At 46.6% G+C, this 21,101-nt stretch overlaps 1 protein-coding gene across 7 annotated transcripts in view; it reads right to left on the bottom strand.

Annotated features, from left to right (window-relative positions):
• Positions 1-6,945: 6,945 nt before the first annotated feature.
• Positions 6,946-21,101, bottom strand: part of FRMD5 (FERM domain containing 5) — a gene marked incomplete at both ends in the record, with an annotated part of 347,778 nt that continues 333,622 nt past the window's right edge. For 2 of the 7 annotated variants that reach the window (XM_079700554.1, XM_079700555.1), the window contains 7 exons: positions 6,946-6,978; positions 7,857-8,200; positions 14,692-14,798; positions 15,700-15,768; positions 16,330-16,404; positions 19,057-19,148; positions 19,742-19,805. In XM_079700554.1, the coding sequence (XP_079556680.1) occupies positions 6,946-6,978; positions 7,857-8,200; positions 14,692-14,798; positions 15,700-15,768; positions 16,330-16,404; positions 19,057-19,148; positions 19,742-19,805 (784 nt within the window). Of the gene's footprint in view, positions 6,979-7,622; positions 8,201-14,691; positions 14,799-15,699; positions 15,769-16,329; positions 16,405-19,056; positions 19,149-19,741; positions 19,806-20,396; positions 20,484-21,101 lie in introns of those variants that run through there. The other 5 variants (XM_079700551.1, XM_079700552.1, XM_079700550.1 and 2 more) reach the window with 4 other exon arrangements.

Genomic DNA, 21,101 nt, shown 5'->3' with positions numbered 1-21,101 from the left:
TTGACAACACTGATTTGTTCAAATTAATCAGTGTCTAAGGAGCCCAGTAATTCACGTGGCTTAGTCTGTTTACTTGGTAATATGTTCTATTTTTAGCAAATATAAAATTGCCTTGTTAATAAGAACTATGAGCAATAGGTACTTTTAGTAAGAGAAGCCTTGGAGGTTGTTTCTGTAGGATGGCGAGGGAATTAAAGGGGAGACTGTGATGCCTTCAGCACTTTTAATCAGGCAGGATATTGAGAAATTCTAACATTATAAATTATAAAGCTTTGAGTGATCAGTATTTTGGTTGTTTTTGTGGTTTTGATTCTATGGTGATATATAGATTTGTTTTTTTTTTAATAGTTTGCAGTAAATATTTATTTCTAGACTCATACACTGGAAGGGGTCCTGAAAGGTCATCTAACTCAGTGACTTTGAAACTTTTGAGTTTTTAAATTGAGCACCTTTTTTCCCCCTTGCCTCTAAATTAAATCTTACATGAACCCCCAAGAAATTGCTGAGAAGCTTTGGTTCACTTGGGCAGGGCCTGTGTCTGTGTGTGTTGACCCTTTCCCTCCAGCTCCTCTACATGGCTCCTGAGACACAGCCAAGGAATCCCAGGGCTTGTAGGCACAGGGTTTGGATCTACCTGATTGCTGTAATCCAGTATGAGATTACCTTCAGACCAGTGTTTCCCAGACTGTGGTTTGTAGCTGTTCACATGAAATCAGTTAAGTGGCCATGAACAGTGTTTACAAAAATGAAAAGGAGAGGAATAGTAAAGAATAGCAAACATAATTAGAGTAAGTATTCTTTTGTGAAACTTAGTTCCATATGCATACATATTTGTAGGTATACATGCATACGTATATTCTGACATAAAATGTATTTCTTTATTACTGTGGTACTGTGGGTCATGGTTAAAGAAGTAAAAGCTCCTGACTTAGAAAGTCATAGATAGCCTTATCTGTCCCTGTCTTTAAACTCTTCAGAGGAGATTCAATAACTTGGGGAAGTGTTATAAATACCATTTTTGGAATTTCTTCATAAAGTATTTTTTTCAGAAGCTATGGCAATTTGAATGTGTCTGTTGTTGGATATTACTAAATCAGTGACTAATATTACTGTGTGACCTTACCTATCCAACTTTTTCCGTTGTTCTTCATTGCCAAACTACTACTGAAAGCCTGTTGTAAATAGCTTCAGCGATATGTTTGATTTCTAAGAGGAAGTATTATCTTTTCATAATTGTATATTACAGAAATAAAGTGACGTGTATCATTTCCTTGAAGAATATTTTTTTGTTAAATTATTTCCTTCTCTGTAATTAAAGTCTAAATAAGTTTTGAGGCTTAGTTTATTAATAGATTGTGGGAGTTTAGAAGGAATAGGATTTCTCTATTTTCTTGGTGATATGAATACAGGAATTGATAAGCAAGGTGGAAATATTAATTTATGAAATGCAAAAAGTAAGGTTACGTGAGGTTGAGGTATATTTAAACTGTCCTGGAAATAGTAAATGAAACCTTTAGGCTCCCTTTCCCTTTAACATGGCACTTAATTTTACAGGTTCTAGAGTGGCTAGTTCTGTGGGAGTGTTCTTTTAAGATGTTGAAAACTACTCTCAATCAAATTAGTACTATCATTTAAGCTTCGAATACTTGGTGGTATACTTGGTGCTAATTGCCTGGCTTCTGTACTAAATGTTAGCAAATTCTTGATGTTTCTCACTTTTCTGGTTTCTTTTGCCATTGTAGCTTCATCAGCTGTGCTATTTATATCCCATTCTACTTAACAGAGTTCTGTCTTCTTGAGGCGGTGCAGGAAGGAGAGAAGGAGAGTGAGTGGGGGACTTGTTTCTTGGTGGTAAGTTCTATAAAGGAGTAATTGTTTAAATCTAGAAAGCACGTAAAGGACAGTTGCCTCCCTTAGGACATCCTTAAACTGTATTCTGTTGTGAAAGACACTTCTCCCAGAGACTCGCTTAAAGCTGTGTGGCTTTTGTAATTATGTGTGTATTATGATTGCTCTCTCCCTTCTGGATAAACCTTTTTTGTTAGCTGGACTTTATAACATCTCATAAGCATGTAAGCTCTGCATTCTCCTGTAGTTATATTCTTTGAGATGCCTGACCTTTTTAAATGTGACGTTAAGGAGGAAGGAGATGATCTCATTTGGGGTGGATGGAGACTTGGTCAGACTAAGAGAGACCGCAAATGATTAGGAACTGATAGAATCTGAATTGCTTAAGACCCATTTTAGTATTCTGTCCTTTGAGTTAACCTCTCCACAGAGAAGACTGCAAAGGTAGTTCTCCAGGAAAGCAGAGAGCTTTAGGGCTGTGGATACAAAGGTTTAAATACTTTCAGCCAGTGTACAGTACATGAGAAGAGGAGGAGGGCAGAAACATGTGCCTTCTGTATCAAACTTGAGAGGAAGAAGTATATGCCCTCTGTCTTCAGATTCCAAAAACTTAGGCGTCTCGTTTGTTAGGCTGTCCCTTCTGATTTAGTACTTTTGTTTTTCCTTGTTAGTACAGAGTTGATGGCCACTAATGAGTTTTAGTTTTAAGACAGCATAGACCCATAATTCTGGTTCATGTGGCTGTAAATGTTTGACTTTTCAAATGAAAAGGTGGAATTTTGTGAGGAAGATAATATTTAGCACAGTTACACAGAGCGAGGAGTAAAACATCTTAAGGTATGTTTTCCTAAAATGGAAGCTATGCAAGAGGATATGTTTTAAAAGTATCTTTTGTGTGTTTTACTCCACTCCATCAGCATGTTGTAGGGGTGTGTAGAGGAAGCCTGTTCATGAGCTAAAACCAGAAGTGTGTTCAGGTGCAGAGGGGCTTGGTTGTGGTTGAGGCACCCTAAGCAGGGGCCTTGAAAGGATGTGTGCATAGGTGAGTCATCATTAGTTATCCAAAGAAGGGCTATAGGGACTTCCCTGGTGGCACAGTGGTTAAGAATCCGCCTGCCAATGCTGGAGACCCGGGTTCGAGCCCTGGTCAGGGAAGCTCCCACATGCCGCGGAGCAACTAAGCCAGGGCGCCACCACTACTGAGCCTGCGTTCTAGAGCCCATGAGCCACAACTACTGAGCCCACGTGCCATGACTACTGAAGCCCGTGTGCCTACTAGAGCCCGTGCTCCACAACAAGAGAAGCCACTGCAATGAGAAGCCTATGCACCGCGACGAAGAGTAGCTCCCGCTCGCCGCAACTAGAGAAAGCCTGTGCGCAGCAACGAAGACCCCAATGCAGCCAAAAATAAATAAGTAAATTTATTAAAAAAACAAAAAAAGGGCTGTAGCTGTAAGTCTGTAGGATCATGGGAAACCACTCGCATCCAGTGGTTCTCACGCTTTTTTACTCTTCAGATCACTTTAAGCAGAGACTCCTGTCATTAAAAAAAAAAAAACAACTTCCCTGGGGACAGGGCACTGGATATAATTTTATTTTTTTATTAATTTAATTTTGACTGCATTGGGTCTTCGTTGCTGCACATGGGCTTTCTCTAGTTGCAGTGAGCAGGGGCTACTCTTTGTTGTGGTGCGCAGGCTTCTCATTGCAGTGGGTTCTCTTGTTGTGGAGCACTGGCTCTAGGCACACGGGCTCTAGAGCGCAGGCTCAGTAGTTGTGGTGCACGGGCTTAGTTGCTCTGCGGCATGTGGGATCTTCCCGGACCCGGGCTTGAACCCGTGTCCCCTGCATTGGCAGGTGGATTCTTAAACACTGCACCACCAGGGCGGTCCCTGGATATCATTTTAAAGGTAATAGGAACCTCTTAAAATTTGGAAGTAAGTGACATAACCTGATCAGTGCTTTAGGAAGATGATCTAGTGGCAGAATGGAGGGTTGGAGGGCAGGTAGAACTGAAAATAGGAAGATTAGATAATAAGCTAGTACAGTGGACCCTAGTCTCACCTTTTATCCTCATGGAATTTAGAAGACCATTACCAGTCCATAGCTACAGAGTGATGGTTACAGAATCAGATGAGATAGTGTTAAAGGAATGTATGTTGTTAAGTTGTAAATATGAGGTTTGTAATTGTAGTGGTGATATCATTCTGTTCCCTTCATAGGAAGTGTTTGCTGTTCTCTGTCTTACTCCAGGCTTACAAACACTGGTGCAGAAGCTGGACCATCTAGATTCTCCTTTGGGCTCTGAGACTGTGTGTAACCTTGGGAAAATCATTTCTTGGTTTTCCTCATCAGAAAAATGTGGTCCAATTCATCTCCAAAATTATTCCACACTTACAGCTTCTAAGTTTTTAATAGTATTTATTTTGGGGGGAAGAACAAGGATAATAGATGGCTATAAACAAAATGATTATTTTAAATAATTCCAGTCGCAGACAGCAGTCAGCTGTGTAAATCCCACTGGTATCCTTTTATCTATGTGTTGTTAATTTTAAGGAGGAGAAAGTGAGATAGGCTGTAAGTTAAAAAAAAAAAAGAGTCCACTCTTCTATGATATTTAAATATTTATTTACGTTTAAAAATAATTTTCATGGCACCAGTGATTTTATGCTAACTACATACTGCATATGTAGAAAAAAGTACATTGCTTTGAAGGAAAATGTAACTTAGAATTTTTGGCACACAAAAGGTTAACAACTATATATTTTTTTAATGAAACTAAGAAATTCACATTTGCAGGTAGTTTACCTTCTACTGCTTAAAGATGCAGTACACTATTCTTTAGTAAGAGTTTTATTTCCTCTGATAGATGAAGCTGTGGAAACCACTGCTTTTTCTACAGTGAGATCAAAACTAATTTTGAGAGAAAATAGGAGACATAGTGGAACACAGTAAAATCAGGTTAAAAACTTGAACAATTTTTAATGATGGGGAGATACCAAAAAAGACTAGTCACCAACAAAGGAAGTTTGTTATTCAAGCACTATTTGAAAAGCAAATTGAAGGAAACTTCTATCTGTATTTTGTGGGATAAGCCCTGGAAAAAAATAACCCAAAAGTTTCTGTTCAGAGAGCAAAACCCAGCTGTAGGAAGTGGTATGGACTATTGTACTGTTAGAACTCTAGACACAAGTACGTACCAGGATATGGAATACTGCATCTTTCTTTAATGTGAATATGAAAGGTCAGAGTCGAGGCTATCACTCACTGCATAGAAACACCATATTCTACAGACTGAGGTAGGAACACTACACTAAATGGTAATCTGCTATGTTGCATAAGACAGTAGATATCCAGGTTAAAACCAGCCCCCTATTTCCTGACAGCCTTTTCTTCTCTAAGTCTACTTTTTACTCCAGTCCTGTGCTAATAAAAAAGCCTTTCCTGTGTAGATGACAAGTGGCAGTGGCTAGTTGGTTCTAAGCGATCCCTAATCTTTACTAGGATCTCCCTCAGTTTTTGTCTTGTCACTTTGAAAATAGATGTTTGTAATTCTGCCCAAATTGTTGCTGGTATGGAAATGATCAGACAGGCCCTCTTCCATGCTTAGATTCTGGCTGCGTTTTAGCATATTTCAGCGCTTGATCTTGCTCATCTTGGCATCAGACATCTCTTTGCTGGTTGGTTGTTCGAGCACCCTTTAAACAAGCAACCCCAGTGCCTCTACTGGGAAATGATCCCGGATCTTTAACACATGTCAGGAATTGGAGCAGAGCTGACCCTCTTTCTGCTCACACACTGGTAAGGAGCAGTTTTATTGTCTAGATCGGGGTTGGCAAATTATGGCCTGTGGGCTAAATTCAGCTCACTGCCTGTTTTTATAAATAAAAATGTTATTGGAACACAGCTTTGCTCCTTTGTTTATGTATTACCTATGGCTGTTTTGTGATAAGATGGCAGAGTTGAGTAGTGCCAAAGAGTATGGCCCACAAAACCAAAAAAAAAAATATTTACTATCTATCTGGCACTTTACAGAAGAAGTTTGCCTACCCCTGGTCTAGATAAAAGGGCAATTAAAATTTCGAAACACAGCACCACCCCCAACCTTAAAAAAGGAAAAACTCCGTTTATTCCATGGCTATTAGATTCTGTATATGGACATGGTTCTGCCGTCTCAGAGGACAAACTAGGGGAAAGCAGATCTACACATGACTCATTCTGTTCTGCATTTGGGGCTGCCCAGCATCATAGGGTGTCAGCAGCTGCTCCACTGTCATGTGGGTCCCACGAATATGTCCACTGACTGTCCTTACATAAGTCCTCAGGCCCCAGATGACTTAGAAATCTCTCCCTGAGATGAAAACAAGATCTTGTGTGTGAGTGGCTGTAAGAGTTGCAGAGCTTGGGCCTCGGACCCCACACTCACCCTCCACATGCTGCGCTTCTGCATGCTTCCACGGCGCCCCTCGGGCAAGGATGGCAAGTGCTTTCCTACAACTTTCATTTTCCCAGTGCAGAGGATGACGCTAGGGGGCAGTATTTCTACATCTAAGTCTTGGTTTCTGCCACATTCACCTTCTTTTGTAGGCATCTCTTAGAACTCCTATTTAAAGAGATTCTTTTCCTGGTCCCTTCCCAGGCTGTTTGTTGATCTTGGAATTCTATTTCCTGAAGCTTTTCATTCTCAGGATCAGTTTCTGCCTTGTATCGTTTAAGTTCGTCAGGCTCTATTTTTCTTAATCCATAAAGTAAAAACAAAATATGAATTGATAAGAAAATACATTTTGTTGTTAAAATATAAATTGAAATAGTCTTTTTTTTGGGGGGACGGTGTTGTACAAAATAAGTACTGCTCTGTGATCTCAACAGTCTCTCAGGTACCTTAGCTCTGGTTTCTGTTAAACTTAGTCCTGCATTTCTGACAGTTCTATCCCTGGCACCACCGAATTCACCTAATGCTTCTGGAGCACTATAAAAGTCTTGAGGTTCTTCAGAAAAAAACCCCACAGAGGTCTAAGTTCAGTATACAAAACTCTTGGTGATGCCCACTAGGATCTAGTCTAAGGGGACAGACTTACCCCACCCCTGCTGCTGCTGCTATAGTGGTGGTGGTCCCTTCAGGTGCCCACTCTGCTCAGATTTGAAAGAAATAAAAGGAAAAGAAAATCCAACTCAGACCGTCATAAGAAGCAACTTTCCGTTTAATCATTCTACACGGATGTGTACTTTTTTTTAAAAGCTCTGTCTGGGAAGAAAACCTAGACAGTCCCCATTGTCCAGACCCCTGGCCTGCCCCGCTGAGGCTGCAGTGATGAGTCTACTGGAACTGAGTAGGAAAGCTCCCGCAGAATACAGAAGACAACAGCTCTCTAGTAGTCTCCAACTAGTGTCCCATCTACTAGGTGACACTACTGCGAGAATCAGTAATAATAAAATAAATTATTTTTGATATTTTCAAAATAATACACATCTATGAAAAATCAAAATTCAAAACCAAAAATTTTATCCTGCAAATTGGGAGGATGAGAAACAGAGTTGCCGAGCCTTTCTTGAAAGAACCTCTGAAGGAAATGAGTTTTCCCAGTTAGTTTAGACAAGGCATGAGCCTATCCCTTTCTTCTTCTGGGAAACGACCCTCCTAGGCTGTGGACTTTGAGTCATGAGAGGAGGACTTGGTACATGTGCCGATGGTTCCGCGATGGGTCCCATTGCTGGGAATGGGTAGCCGGGCTCCTTGGTCCACCTGGCTAGTTATTGGGAGGATTCATGCCTTCTCAGGTGTCAGTGAGCAGGCTCACCACTGAGCGGATTTTGCAGGCAAACCATCGCCTGAGGGGACAAAAGTATTGATAGTGGAATTGTTCAAACTCGGGGGTCTGGCGGATATCGCGGAAAAAGGCAATGTCAAGGTCGGACTCAGTAAGGATGATCAGGAGGAGGAGCAAAACAAAGAGGAGTCCCATGGTCACAAGGAGCAAACGGAGGACACTTAAAACAAACTTATTCACCTGTTCCTCCTCTGGCCTGCCGTGCCCCTGACACAGGGCCCTCAGCTCTCCCCCAAGGGCCTCCATCTCTGCAGCAGTTGGGGTGCTGGCCTCAGACTCCTTCTCCTCCTCAATGCTGCAGGTGGCCCCATTGATCTGCCGGGAAAGCAGCATCAGCTCCAGGCTGTGCTCGGCCACAGGGGTGGGCAGCACGCTGTCTGCAGGGCTGTAGGCCTCATCCGCGATCACGGCGACTCGCTCATTGCTGTCTGCCCGGCTGCTTCTCACGTGAGGCAGGAAAGTGTCCCCGTGGGAGGAGGAACGTACAGGGGTGGAGTGGGCACTGTCCCGTAGGGACTCGAGTCCTGGAAAGGCAAAAGGAAAATGAGCAGGCCTTCTGTGTGCCGGCACCCGCTTCGCTGTCAGGCAGAGGCAGCACCTACCTTGCTTTATCTGGTCACTAAAATCTTAGGAGAAGCCCCTTTGCACGCCCCACGTGACCAGCAGCAATGGCCACTGCACTCTGTTTTGATGTATCAAGAATAGGACAAGAGAAGCAGCAGGAACTAGAGTGGCATTGGTTGAAAGTTTCTTTCTTTTTGCTTATAGTTTTGGCCATATTGGTTAAAGATTCTGCCTTTCCTGCCTTTGGTGTCCTGGGCCTGCCTTTAGCCCAATTTGAAAGAGAATCGCAGACTATCCCTGACCCAACCAGAGCTGGGGTCATGGTTCAGGGAGCCGAGGGCCTTGAGAGGCAGGAATGTGGAGGAGACTGTGTTTTGCCCAGCTGGGCCTCATCAAATACAGATTCTGAAGCTGAGTGTCCTCCTAACAACCCGGCACACAGCTCCTTGAGTTCATGAGCTCATCTTTTGGATTTCTGCAGTTGCTATCGGTCTCCTTAGCCTCCCAGTTCTAGCTGTCCTGACTTTGTGGGAGGTAAAAACCTGATCTGCTCTTCCTAAGTGCTCTCCCTCTCTTTTCACCTTAGACTGAGCCGGGTCCAGAATAGGCTAACAGCTCCCCTTGCTTTAGCTACTCCAGAGTACAGAGTGGTCTCTGAGACTATCTTGTTGCATCAGTGGGAAATTCTCTTACATTAGTTAGGAGAAAGGGTCTTCTGCCCCTAAAACTACTCATTATCTCTTTACTTTCTTAGATGGAACGTTTCTTTCTTTCCAGGGCTCAAAGCTCTAGTAGGGAAGAACAGGAGCTGGTTACCCCCCTCAACCAAACAGCAGCCACCCAGGCCAGAGGATGTCAGAGCTCAGAGTCACCAAGTGTGGCCCATGTCATAGTGCTCCCAAGGAAATGGCTTCTTGTTTCAAGTTCAGTGTCTGTATTTTCTACTCCTGGCCATATTGGTGGTTCCAGAGTGGCTCTCCCTGCTTTTGTGGTTCACATCCAGAGAAGCTCGTCCCCTTCTGTTGCTCTGAAATCGACCCTGACTGCCCCAGACAGCTGGACACCCAGCTAGTAAAGGTAAGACCTAACCAGAGCCGATTACGGAGTTTTCTGGTTCTGGGCTGGCTTCAGAAGCCCCAAGGTCTCTTTTAAAAGGTGGCAGTAACATTTCAGAAACAGTGTATCTCGTCTTCCTTGGCTTCCTTGGTAGGTAGCCAGTTGCAGCCAGGCCTCCTGCCTGCCCAGCCTGCTGTAGCCCGTCTCGGCATACACACAGTAAAAGATTCTCCATAGGAATGAACCCTGGGTTACGAACGAGTGGCTGGCATGGCCAGGGGAGATGGCAGTCCCCTGCTATCCGCCTCTGCTCCCCACCACCTCACCATTAGTATACTAGCCGCAGCTCTCGGCTCCTGCTTTCAGAAGCTGCACGGTCTTGGCTGTATTTCCTTTGCCCCTATGCTATAAAATACTTAAATTTGTATAATGTTTTAAACTTTTTAAAGCACTTCCATTTTATCTTTAAACAACTTCATGAAGTGGGGAGGGCAAGAGGTTACAGTCACATGGTTGGTTGTTACTGGCAAAGACAAGGGTAGAATCCAAGCCTCTTTCTATTCCGTGGTGCTAATGATCATGCAGTTGGACTCCGGGGAGTGGAACAACAGGCCAGGATGAATTAAGTCAACAGCCTGCACCTGCCTTAGACTTAGGTCCCAATTGCCCAAGAAACTGTTGTGAAATAAGGTGAAATTAAGAGACTGTCCCTTGTTCCAGAGCCTTTGATGTTCCTCCGCTCTCTGCTTTCCCCAGTGTTCCTCCCTTCTTCCCCCATTTGCACGTGTGTAGCATGAGAAACACGTACCTGGGAGTGTGAAATGGGTTTCTGATAAAACAAACCTTTCCAGGCTCTGACCTTACACGTTGCTGGCTCAGCTCCTTTCCCAAGTACTCTTCTGGCTCCCTGTTCTCTGGAACCTCAGCCCCGTTGCACAGGGCACCTCACACCCTTTCAAGGGCTGTTCCCTCACAAGGACAGCTCTGACTGCCAGATCTTCCAATGTATGACCAGCATAGCTGCCGGAAGCCACTTAGTGCAATCATAGCCTGGCCTACAATTCAGCCCTAAGCTTGCTGGGGAAGGTGAGAGGCAAAGGCTGTGACATCAGAAAGAGCAAATCTGAGGGACACCAGAAGCCACATTAGAGTGAGTTGTTGGTGCTCTCAGTAAACAGGATAATGGCTACATATGTATTTCTAAGTAGAGAGCCTGACAAACAAAATTACTCAGTAAATGTTAGTCTTCTGTTCCCTCAACAGACCTCACCTGTAAAGTTAAGGTTATTCCTATGCTAGGTTAGTCCTGTACAGAATTTCAGGTTTCACTAGAAACCACCACTCGCCTCAAACGTGTTATTCTGGGATGGATGGGGTGGGTGCCGTGGGTGGGATCTGTGTGAGGGGGCACAGCAAAACAGAGGGTGTCTTTTTACCTTGGAGGTGCTCCAGCTGATCTCCTTGCCCAGAGGTGGCTCCCAGTGGGCCGGGGGGCACAGTGGTCAGGAGCCTACCCTGGAGCCGGGGCCCCATCCTCAGGATGCGCACACTCAGGGGCCGAAGGCAGTGATTAGTCAACCGGAGCTGAACTCGGACTCTGGTGTGAATCTTAATCAGACTCTTCCCCATGGTGGCCCAGGAAGGCAGGTACTTCTTCAGTGGAAACCAGCTGATCTCTTCATGGGAACCAGCCAGGCAGGGAAGGTACAGAGGGAAAGGATGGGAAACCAACTGCTCTCACGCCACGGCAGCCCTGTCGAGTGCCTCCCATGCTGGAGAGAAAAGGTTGGCTCTGAGAGTCTCAGAGCAGACTGAGCTGCAGGGAAAGAGCAGCTCTGAGAGGCCAGTGTTATCAGGGGACTGGATTCAGTCAGAAGGACTTAGAGCTATAAAAGGTAATGCTTTCCCAGCCAGTAGCTGTTTCCCTGAGGCCCGTATAAGGGCCCCAGACCTCTCAGAGGGTGAGGAACAGAGAGGGCAGGGAATAATCCCAGAGAATAGGGGAAATCGGGACTGTCCTAGAAAATTCAGGATGTGAAGCTACAAAGAAAATGGCTTTGGGTTGGGTGGCTCTGAAGTGTGAGGCGGTGGCTCTGGGGCTGCGTCCCCTCCTCCACTGGGATCTACGCTATTTGTCTGGCTGCCCCATGGGGCACAATGGGTGAAAGGAACTGACATACCTGAGCGTCCTCTCTGGGTCAGGCCTGTGCTAATAACGTGTTATCTTGGCATCCCTGAGAGCAGAGGGCAGGGCCAACCAATGCAGTCTTCTTTTTAAGGGTCTCAGTTCATTGAGATTACGTGGTTTCATTCAAACTGTAACGTTACGTTAATGTTTTTGCAATTTTCCCCACTGTTTTTGGAGATAGCAAACAAAGCTTTCCCCTGGAAAAGGCAAATGGTTTCTGTGATATTAATTTATGTGCCGTATGGACTACAGGAAAGACAATCCCTGATGAAGCGTGAACCAATTTCAAATGTCCACAACTTCCTGGGAGTTTTGATGGTTTGTGTCCTTCCTCTGAGGTCCCCATCGCGTCCCTCCCACCCTTCCCTGCCTGGTTGGGGTGAACAGTGAGGGTCAGCCGTGTTAGGTGCTTTAAAGGCAAAACCCCCTCTTGAGAGATGATGCAGCTGAACTCTCACCATCACGATGGATTAATGAAATAATCCGTTCTTTATTTCCCCAGGCTTGATGATCCCTGCACTGATAGAGCCACTCAACTGCTAAACTCTTGTATTTTTTTTCACATCCAAACCGGATGTCCATCTGCCTCTCCTCACCCTGAATTACATTCTGCCTGTGAGTTTCATTCCTGCCAGGGCAGTTCTGAGCTGCTACCCACGCCCTTCTGAGTCTAATGGCCCCCGAGGGCCATGACCAGGGATGAAGACTGTGCTTGTCTATAGGCACCACTGGGCATGGGGTGTAAGGAGCACGTTGGCTTGGGGAGTAGCACGTGGAGGCCTGCTGTGTTATAATCTGCCAGGTGTGAAGTTCTGCGCCTAAGCTTTTGAGGCCGTGCCCTGGCCCTGGGGTGTGTGTGGGGGTCTCTGCTCTAATAGCTTTCTGCACCCTCTCCTGGCATTTTGTAAGCATGGGTGACAGTTTTGGATGTTGAGGAGCCTACTGCTGCTACAATGGGAGAAGACAGGTTCTGGGAGGAGGCTGAAGGCACAGCCAGAGCTGGTGGGGAACTGAGGCAGCCTCACAGCTCGTCTTGGGGGAGCTTGAGGATGGTTCTCCCCACCTCTGAGTTGTTCTGCTAACCCTGCTTGGCAGCTGCTCCAAATGAGTTATATCCCCACATGGATGGCCTCAGTCTTCCCTCTTCTGGGAATGCTGGTTTTACTGGACATTCTTCCATATGCTGGGGAGCAGTAGTGCCTGAGGCTGCTCTTCTATGCGATACCTGCATTAGGGCCAGCTTCCCCCAGGGGGTGGCCTTTTCTCTGGGAGGACAGCTGTCCCGACTTTCTGCAAGAGCCTTGGGATGAACCTGGTGGCTTCAGCCTCAGGACAGACGGGAACAAGGGCCACAGAGAGGGGAGAAAGTTATGTTTCCTCAAAAGAGGAGAAGACAGTCCACTTTCCTGAGATGCACACCCCAAAATAAGAGAGCTGGGCTCACTTCTCCTGCTCAGCCTAAGATAGGAGGGAAAACCAGGGGGCTGTGTCTGATGATGGCCAGACCTCAATAATTCCATACCTTGCATAGCGATTATACTTGGGAGTTTCCAAGGCACCCTCCCTCACCCCCCACCCCTTTCTACAGTGGGGGCAACAGGCTCAGAGAGGTTAAGCAACCTGCCCAGAAAAATGTGTGGCAGAGCTCCTATTTTGACCTCATCTTTGACTTCCCGACCACGGCTCTTTGCATTGTGCTTGCTGCCTGCCCAGTAAATGCTTTCATCTCTTTAAAGTACTTGCGCGTAGATCAGCTTCCTCGAAACCCATGGGGTTTTACAAATGGAGCAACTAAGGTACTCACATAAATAAGGCCTTTGATGGTGGTTGTCCAGCCAGGGTTCTCAACCCCTAGACTGTTTGTAGTTTTACAACATACTCAGGTGATGCAGAGTCAGTGACACATTGTAAAATCCTAAACACAAACCAGAGATCCTCCCGGAGGAGCAGCAGAGCAATGTCCTTCCTAACCTAAGCGATTCTTCATTTTCATTAACAAGCAGCATTCCCACAGAAAGGGCAGAGGGCCTTCCCTCCCCAGCTTCCAGGAAAGGGACAGGTTTGAAGCAGTCCTACTGCTGTGTACTGCTGCTTGAGATCTTCTGAGGTCCTACAAAACACTGTCTTCAGGGGACTTCCCTGGCGGCGCAGTGGTTAAGAATCCGCCTGCCAATGCAGGGGACATGGGTTCGATCCCTGGTCAGGGAAGTAAGATCCCACATGCCGCGGAGCAGCTAAGCCCATGCATCACAACTACTGAGCCCACGCGCCTAGAGCCCATGCTCCACAAGAGAAGCCACCGCAATGAGAAGCCCACGCACCACAACGAAGAGTAGCCCCCGCTCGCCGCAACTAGAGAAAGCCTGCGCGTAGCAACAAAGACCCAATGCTGCCAAAAATAAATAAATAAATAATTTAAAAAAAACCCAACAAACAAACAAAATGTTGTCTTTAGGAAGGAAAGCACTCAACTCTATACCTGTATCAAGCCTGTGGGGCAAGCTGGGTCAGTGACTCCAGCTGGAGGGCAATCTTCCCAGAGTCTCCTAACAGTATAAACTGCCCAGAGACTGGAGAGGTATCAATCAACCCCAGCTACTGGGTCATCTCGTTCAGTGAAAATACACAGACTTTGTCTCTCTTCCCACCTCCACCTCCTCCAGAGCGAGGGAACGGTAGAGAAAGAAGGGGCATATTGGATTTCCTGAGACAATGTTAAAGAATTCAGATAGCAAGAGGACAGATTTCTACAACTGAAGTAGAAGGTGGTGGCAGCTACTGGAATGCTTCAGAACCAAGAGTTTTCATTTCTTGGTTAACTGCCTCAGCCACCCTGATCCTTTAAGCTGTGGAAACTGGTTATCGGATCTGGAACACAAGTGAAAGAAAGCCTCTGATGGAAATCAATTTCAGAACTGCATGGAACCTGGTAGCTTCCACATACAAAGTTCTCTCCCAAAGGTTTAGTCTAATACTCTCAGAGCTACAGACCCCTCCTGGACCACAGCTCATCAGGGCTGGATGGGATTACCCTTCACCTGACACCCAGCTGGTGTTCCCATTGACTGGATGAAACATTCTCCCTACCGTTGGAGAAACTTGCTGCTGTCTCTAGTGCAAATTCACTTCTTTTCAAGGTCCCTGTGAGGAACTGGTCCAGGTGACAACTTGGAGGAACCCCAGGTCATCTCCAGAGCTCATGCTCACCTTCCATGATGGAGATGTGAACAGCTCTTCTCCGGGTCCTGGGGACACTGCTCAGCCTTGGGCCATGGGTTATGGAGGGACAGCTGCGGCTAGGGACCATCCCTGCTCTGAGGTTAAAGAAAAAAAGAATTCTGTTGACTTAGTGCACTGACAAATGTGGTCAGGACTCAGAGTTGAGGACTGGTTACTAGAATTGCCTGAGAATTGCCTGGCTGTGTTAAGTTTTGTTTTGTTTTTAAAAATCTTTAATACCTGCTTTCTGCCTTTAGTCCCTGGATCCCAGTCAGAGACACTACTTCAAACTTGTCAACCTCCTTATATCCCAGACCCACCCGAACCTTTAGTGTGGCAATGGTGCCACTGGTCCCTGGGCAGGACTGTCAGAGAGTAGAGCCCAGGATATGCGGTGCTCCTAAAAATGTGCCTAAGACTGATATGCAGCCTCCTCTGACTTCCCACAGAGGCTGCTGGTGGCAGGGGGCTCCGTGTGAAGGCAGGTAGTAATGCTCCCATATTCCCAGAGGTCAGTCTGGTTGGCAACCCCCAGACCTTTTGGCCAATCATATTCTCCCTCAGTCTTACCAGGTTTTAGGAGATGGCCTCCTGGACATACATGATTTACAGTTATACATAAAGCATGGATCCTGAAACTATTTCAGACCTAGTGTGACTGGCTTCCTGTAATGGACTGTTTACAGAGCCAATGAAATCTTGCTGCTTGGGCATGTCCTCCAAGGTCTATGACCAATTTCAGGACTTGGGATGATGGTAGAGAATTACCCAGGAAGGTGGCTCCTGGGTCTGATGTACTGTCTGCATTAGCCCACCTTCCCTCATTCTCCAGGGTCATCCTGTTCCCATGCCTTTGGCTGAGATGGGTCTCTTTACCCTGCTGCCCTATTTGGAAGCCATCATGGCCAGAATCTTCACAGTACTCAAACTGCTGGCTCTTTTAAGATTCTGAGATCTGAGCTGGACCTGGTTTGGGGGTAAGCCCCTGGTGCTCACCTGTGTATTTCTGGTGGCTCCCGTTTGATCTTGGCACTGGACTCCATTACTTCCTTTGCAACTCGGCCACTATAAGTAGTATAAATAAAACAAGCAGCAAGAAATGAGACAGTGTTCCAGGACTGAGCTCCTCTGTAAGATCTCAGATACTTGGGCTGAACTGGGAAGGGGCCTCTTTGGCCTACCCCTTCCCAATGTTGAGGCCACTGGGTAGGGCTTGCTTGCTGGGGTAAAGAGCTCTAAGGCGTCCTGACAGCTCTCTATCTCTGCGGTCTTTGGGATCTTCCATCCTCATTTAGGAATGATTCCTCATTGTCCAGCGTGTTCCAAAAATATTGCAAAAAAAATGAAATCTTTATATAGAAATGAAAGGAATCACTCTTACAGTTCTTATTTTGCTGCTTTTGTAAGGGCAGGAGAAGACACACATTTTAACCCCTACAGGCAAACAGCTGCAGGGAAGGAAAGAAATAGTCAAAGGGTTAGGAGACAGGAGAATCGGATGGAAACCTCACACTTTTCTGGAGGTTCCCAGTGTCTTTGTTCTCAGGATAAGGACCACTGGGCCACCCTTCTCCAGAGAAGGGTCTGAAATTAGGTCCACAACGGTTACTTACTGTCACTATTTACCTGTATCGGAACCGGCTCCCTTTAAAGAATAAATTGCTGCTGGACACTGTGCGGACTTGGCTTGACTTCTCCAGCCTGCAGCAAGGCAAAGTCCAGTGTGAGAGATGGCCTGCAATGCCTTACAGCCTAAGGCTCTGCAGCAAGGCAAAGTCCAGTGTAAGAGATGGCCTGCAATGCCTTACAGCCTAAGGCTGTGTCCCCAGCTCCTTCCAAAGGCTACTTGAAGAAACCCTTCAGGAAAAGGCCCTTCACAGCCCTGCTTGTCTCTGACTCTCCTTTAGCACCTGAGGGCCGTGTTCACGGTCTCAGTGCTATGGACAGGCATGCTGCAACCCACTTCCACATTAGGAGAGTGAGGGCTCCCCAAGAGTGCCTCATGGGTTCACCATGGGGACTGAGAATAAATGTTAGGGAAAGAGAATGCCACCTGCTGAATCTCAGCCAGGCCACTGGTTAGCAGTGTGACCCTGGGCAAATTTTTCCTCTCTTAGCCTCAGTCTTATCTATAAAATGGTGGAGCTGGGACTGCTTGACCTCAGGAGTCCCTTCCAGTCCTAGTATTTGAGAATTCGTGTCCATGTCTGGGTAACTGTGGGTGGAGAAGAGAGTAGTGCCCTTCCTATTCCATCTCCTTCTTGGAGAGAACCTAAAGTATATTGTCACATTAGAGACTCTGAGAAGTTGTGAAATGAAGAAACTAGCTGAACTTCAATAAAAGTTCCACCATTTGTTTGAACTTGGAACCATTTGCCCTCCCCCAGAAAGCCCATTAACACCACTTTCAAGGCTGTGAACAGCTGAGGTGGGGACTCTGGAAGCCACCCTTGAGTGACTGCTCTGATCCCTGTACCTCCTCTCACTTAGAAAGGGAAGCTTGGGCAGAGCTGCCCAGATTGAATCTCCTAAGACCTGACCCCATCCACAACACGCCCTGGGTGCCTGTAGTGCTAACCCAGCTGGGAACCGAACTAGTCTGAAGCCTTTGTCCTGAGCGGGCAGTGAATATTTAGGGAGTTGTCCCTATAATCCATGAACAACAGGTGCTGGGGACACCATCCCCACCTGTCTCAGGGCTCCATGAGGCTCTGAGCCTACTTACTCTCCTGTCTGAGCACACTTTTTTTTTTTTTGGTTTAAAATATTTAATACGTGTTAGACACATAAAGTTATTTTTATCTGAGCACGTTCTTGAGTCTGACCGGCTCCCTTCAAAGCACTAGGCCAAAAGCAGGGCAGGGATCTGCCCATGACAGACACTCTGAGTGAGGCCGAAGTGGCTCCTGCTAGCTACTTGGCATAAATGGGGGTCTGACCCAGGCTAGAGGCTTTTAACACCTAATTAGTAGTCATGGAGAACAGTGAAAAGCGGCCTTGGTTTCCAGTGTGGATGCTGGCAATCTGTTAAGGAAAGACTCAGAAACTGAGTTTGGTCACAGGTTCAGAAGCACAATTCTGTTCCCATGGCTCAGACGGAAAAACAAAGGAGGGCCTCCAGAAATGGTGCTGAAATGTTTTCTTGGCTTTCCTTGGACAGCCAGGGACTGAATAGGAGGGAAATGTGACCACATGAAAGTCTTCCGAGTGTCTTCTCCATGAAAAGAAAGAAGCCCACTCAGGTGAGAATTCAGGCTGCCCGTTCAACTCACCCCTGATTCTGGTATCAAATGCACAGAATTTATTATACAACTCAGAAAGCCTGCCCAAGAAACAGCCTCTGGGGGCCAGCATCCCACAGCAGTCAGCAGGTAGCAGAGTCTGTTGAGTGGGGAGGAAGATGGTGCCCTCCCAGCCCAGAGCAATTCTGCTCTGGATCCTTCAGGTAACTGGAGGGAGAACTATGGCCTGTCAGGGGAGGAATATACCACACATTCTGTCTTACGTTGTTCTGATTAAGATGCAGCTTATTAAAGCATAAGTCATGGCATTCTATTTTAAAAACAAGACCAAGGGTTTTAGTGAAATACACTTTATCTGGCATCACCCCAGTTTCTCGATGGGCTATTTCTTTGCTCCCTAATGCTTTTATAACAACTTTTTAAATCTTTTCTTTAAAAAAGAAAACTGGGCACAAAAGCCTCAATATACTTTACAAAATCATTTGGTAAGCTAAGCTCTCTCCTTTGCCCCAAACCTGCTATCTCAGTAACAGTCAAGTCCTTGCTTCCTCCATCTACCCCACCCCCAGCTCCTGAGCACTTGGCCTGTCACTGGCAACACCTCTGTCAGTGACACACCAGGAAGGGCTGGTATCAACCCCAGCTCAGCACCAGGCCACCCACTGGGGAGCGGGCCCCAGAGTCTCTCCAAGGCTTAGGGAGCTGCTCTGGGCTGCGCCTGTTCCTTCACGGAGCTCTTGTATTCTGGGCTCTGAATGGCTCCAAGGGGCCAGCTTTATTCAAGTCGGGCACCTATGGGCTTTCTCTGGCCCAAGCCTTACCCTGAAAAGACCCAGAACTGCTTTGCCACTGGGGGCTGTCCAACGACATCGCAAGGTAGACGCCTTGGGCAACTCCGTTGACACACATTCCCAGACATCAGCTCTGACCCTCCAGGTGGTACAGACAGCCACCCGGAAAGGGGTCTGAGTTTTATAAGGAAGCCCAGCCTTGTCATCTCATGTCTCCTTTGTCAGAGTTTCTCAAACTTTCCTGCCCATTGTTCCTCTAAAAGTAGCTTCTATGGCTTTGGCCCTGATAAAGGCAGTTCCCATCCCAAGTGCCCACTCACTTGTAGAAGGCTTGGTTCTCTATCCCACATTTCCAGAGGTGCTTGCAGGCTTCTGGAGTTGGAGCAAAATATGTGAGAATAATTTTCTTTTCCTACAAAAAATCCCACATAGAAACAGCTGAGTGTGGATGGCGAAGCAAAGGGTGAAGAGGGCCAGGACACTGAGCCCTGAGCTGTCTGAAGGCTCCCCAGTGCTCTCAGGGAGAGGCTTCAGACGGGGAAGGGGCTGCCTGGCGGGAAGAGAAGCCTGCAGCACCCACAGGACAGAGCTGAGTTCAGTGCAGAAGGGCACACCTGGCAGGTCCAATCAGAGTAAGTCTCTGCTGGCACCGCTTGAACCAAGTGAGCCCTCCCCAGAGAAAGTGGCACTCTCATCTGGAATTTTTTTTTGTATTTATTATCTTCCTGGAATTTTCATATGGAAGCAAAAGAATCTTACTCTGTACTTCCTGGAGGTATGGAACCTCTGAGGGTCACCAGTATCCCTGAGGAAGTCCCTGTGCTCCAGGACCTACAGCCACCTCTCGTCATCTCGTGTCTCCTCACCTCCAGCCTTGACCTTGGTCCCGGCTTGGCATGCAGGGGGCTTAGCTCTGCCTGGATGGACCACTTTGGTTCAGCCCTGGCCATCAGGAGCCACCCCAGTGCCCCAGCCCTCCCTGAAGAGGAGGAAGCCAGCACTCACCTCTTTCTGACTTACGTACAAATAAAAAGTCTTTCCTTCAAATTTCAGCTTGGTCACCTCATTCCTAGAAGTACAAAGAGAGCACCCGTCATCTCACTGTGGGCTACTTGCTCACAGCTAAGTCTTGTAGATGCACAGCCCACCCTGACTGGAAGGGGCTCCAGGCACAGACACAGTTTTAGCCAAAATTAGAACTGAAACAAGACAGCAGCGCAGGGGCCTTAGAGAACAGTTGTTGAAACAGTTCAATCCACAGTTTTCTGGTCAATCACACTATAATAATAGGGTGATAGGAGGATTTCGGGCTCATCAACAGTGGCTGTAAAAGGGAAACGTTTGCATGGGAAGTGAGTTTAGGTAGAGTGGTCCTGGGCCATTTCGGGATTTGGTTCATAACACAGGTGCATTATCTGGATGGGACTATCAAATGTAAGATGCCACAGGTAGCTGATGAGGCCAAAGTTCAAGATAACAGCAAATAATGAAAAACAATGCGACCAGGTTCTGAGGGAGTTGAGTCTTTCAGGTGACTGTGCCACTGGATGGAAAATGCAGTTTAATGCAGACAAATGTCAAACCATCTCAGGGAGGGGGGCAGGGCAACATACCAAAGAGAGAGAACAGATTACATGGAACAGTCATGCAGCGTACTGACCAGGAAAGGGGCTTAGGGGTTTTTGTAGAAAAATCCTTGAAGCCACCAGCCCAGTGAATGGCTGCAGTAAAAGAGGCAAACAGGATACTGGGGTACATCCACCCGCAGGACAGACACAAATCAGAAGAAGTGACATGGTTACTGTACATGGCACGACTTAGACCTCACCTCCACATACTGCTCTCAGCCTTGGTTACATTTACAAAATGGAAAAATGACTGGGGTCTTAGGTGGATGTCCCTGAGAGCCAGAGAACTAGGCCTCAGCATTGGTCACTCCTCACTTCCCTTCCACTGGCCTGACACAGCTACCCTCTGGAGCCTGAAGGCCCTCCTACCTCACTGGGGGCAGAGTCTTTATTTTTCTACCCAACTGGGACCCCGCAAGGAGGTCTAACCATGCATATCTGCCTCCACTTGGCTTCTTCCTCTTTGCGATTTCTAGGGAGATTTCCTCAATATCCTAGAAAGTAGCAGAAAGGTAGTGAGAACAATGTACCCAGTTTACTACTGGACAAAACTCAGGGTACAGAGGAAGGTCACCTGTTCCCTGGAAATCATGGCTGGGTCAGGATGAGAGCTCACAACTTCTGACCACCAGTTCTGAGCTAGTACAAGCCACATGGGATTCCTTCCCTGTTAGATTCCCTCCCAATCAATCAATCTCTCATACACATACAGAATACAATAAATATCAATTGATATC

Source organism: Hyperoodon ampullatus, assembly GCF_949752795.1.
Source record: "Hyperoodon ampullatus genome assembly, chromosome: 3".
NCBI lineage: Eukaryota > Metazoa > Chordata > Mammalia > Artiodactyla > Ziphiidae > Hyperoodon > Hyperoodon ampullatus.
Note: the sequence above shows the minus strand (reverse complement) of the source record. Positions and strands in the feature narration are given on the sequence as shown.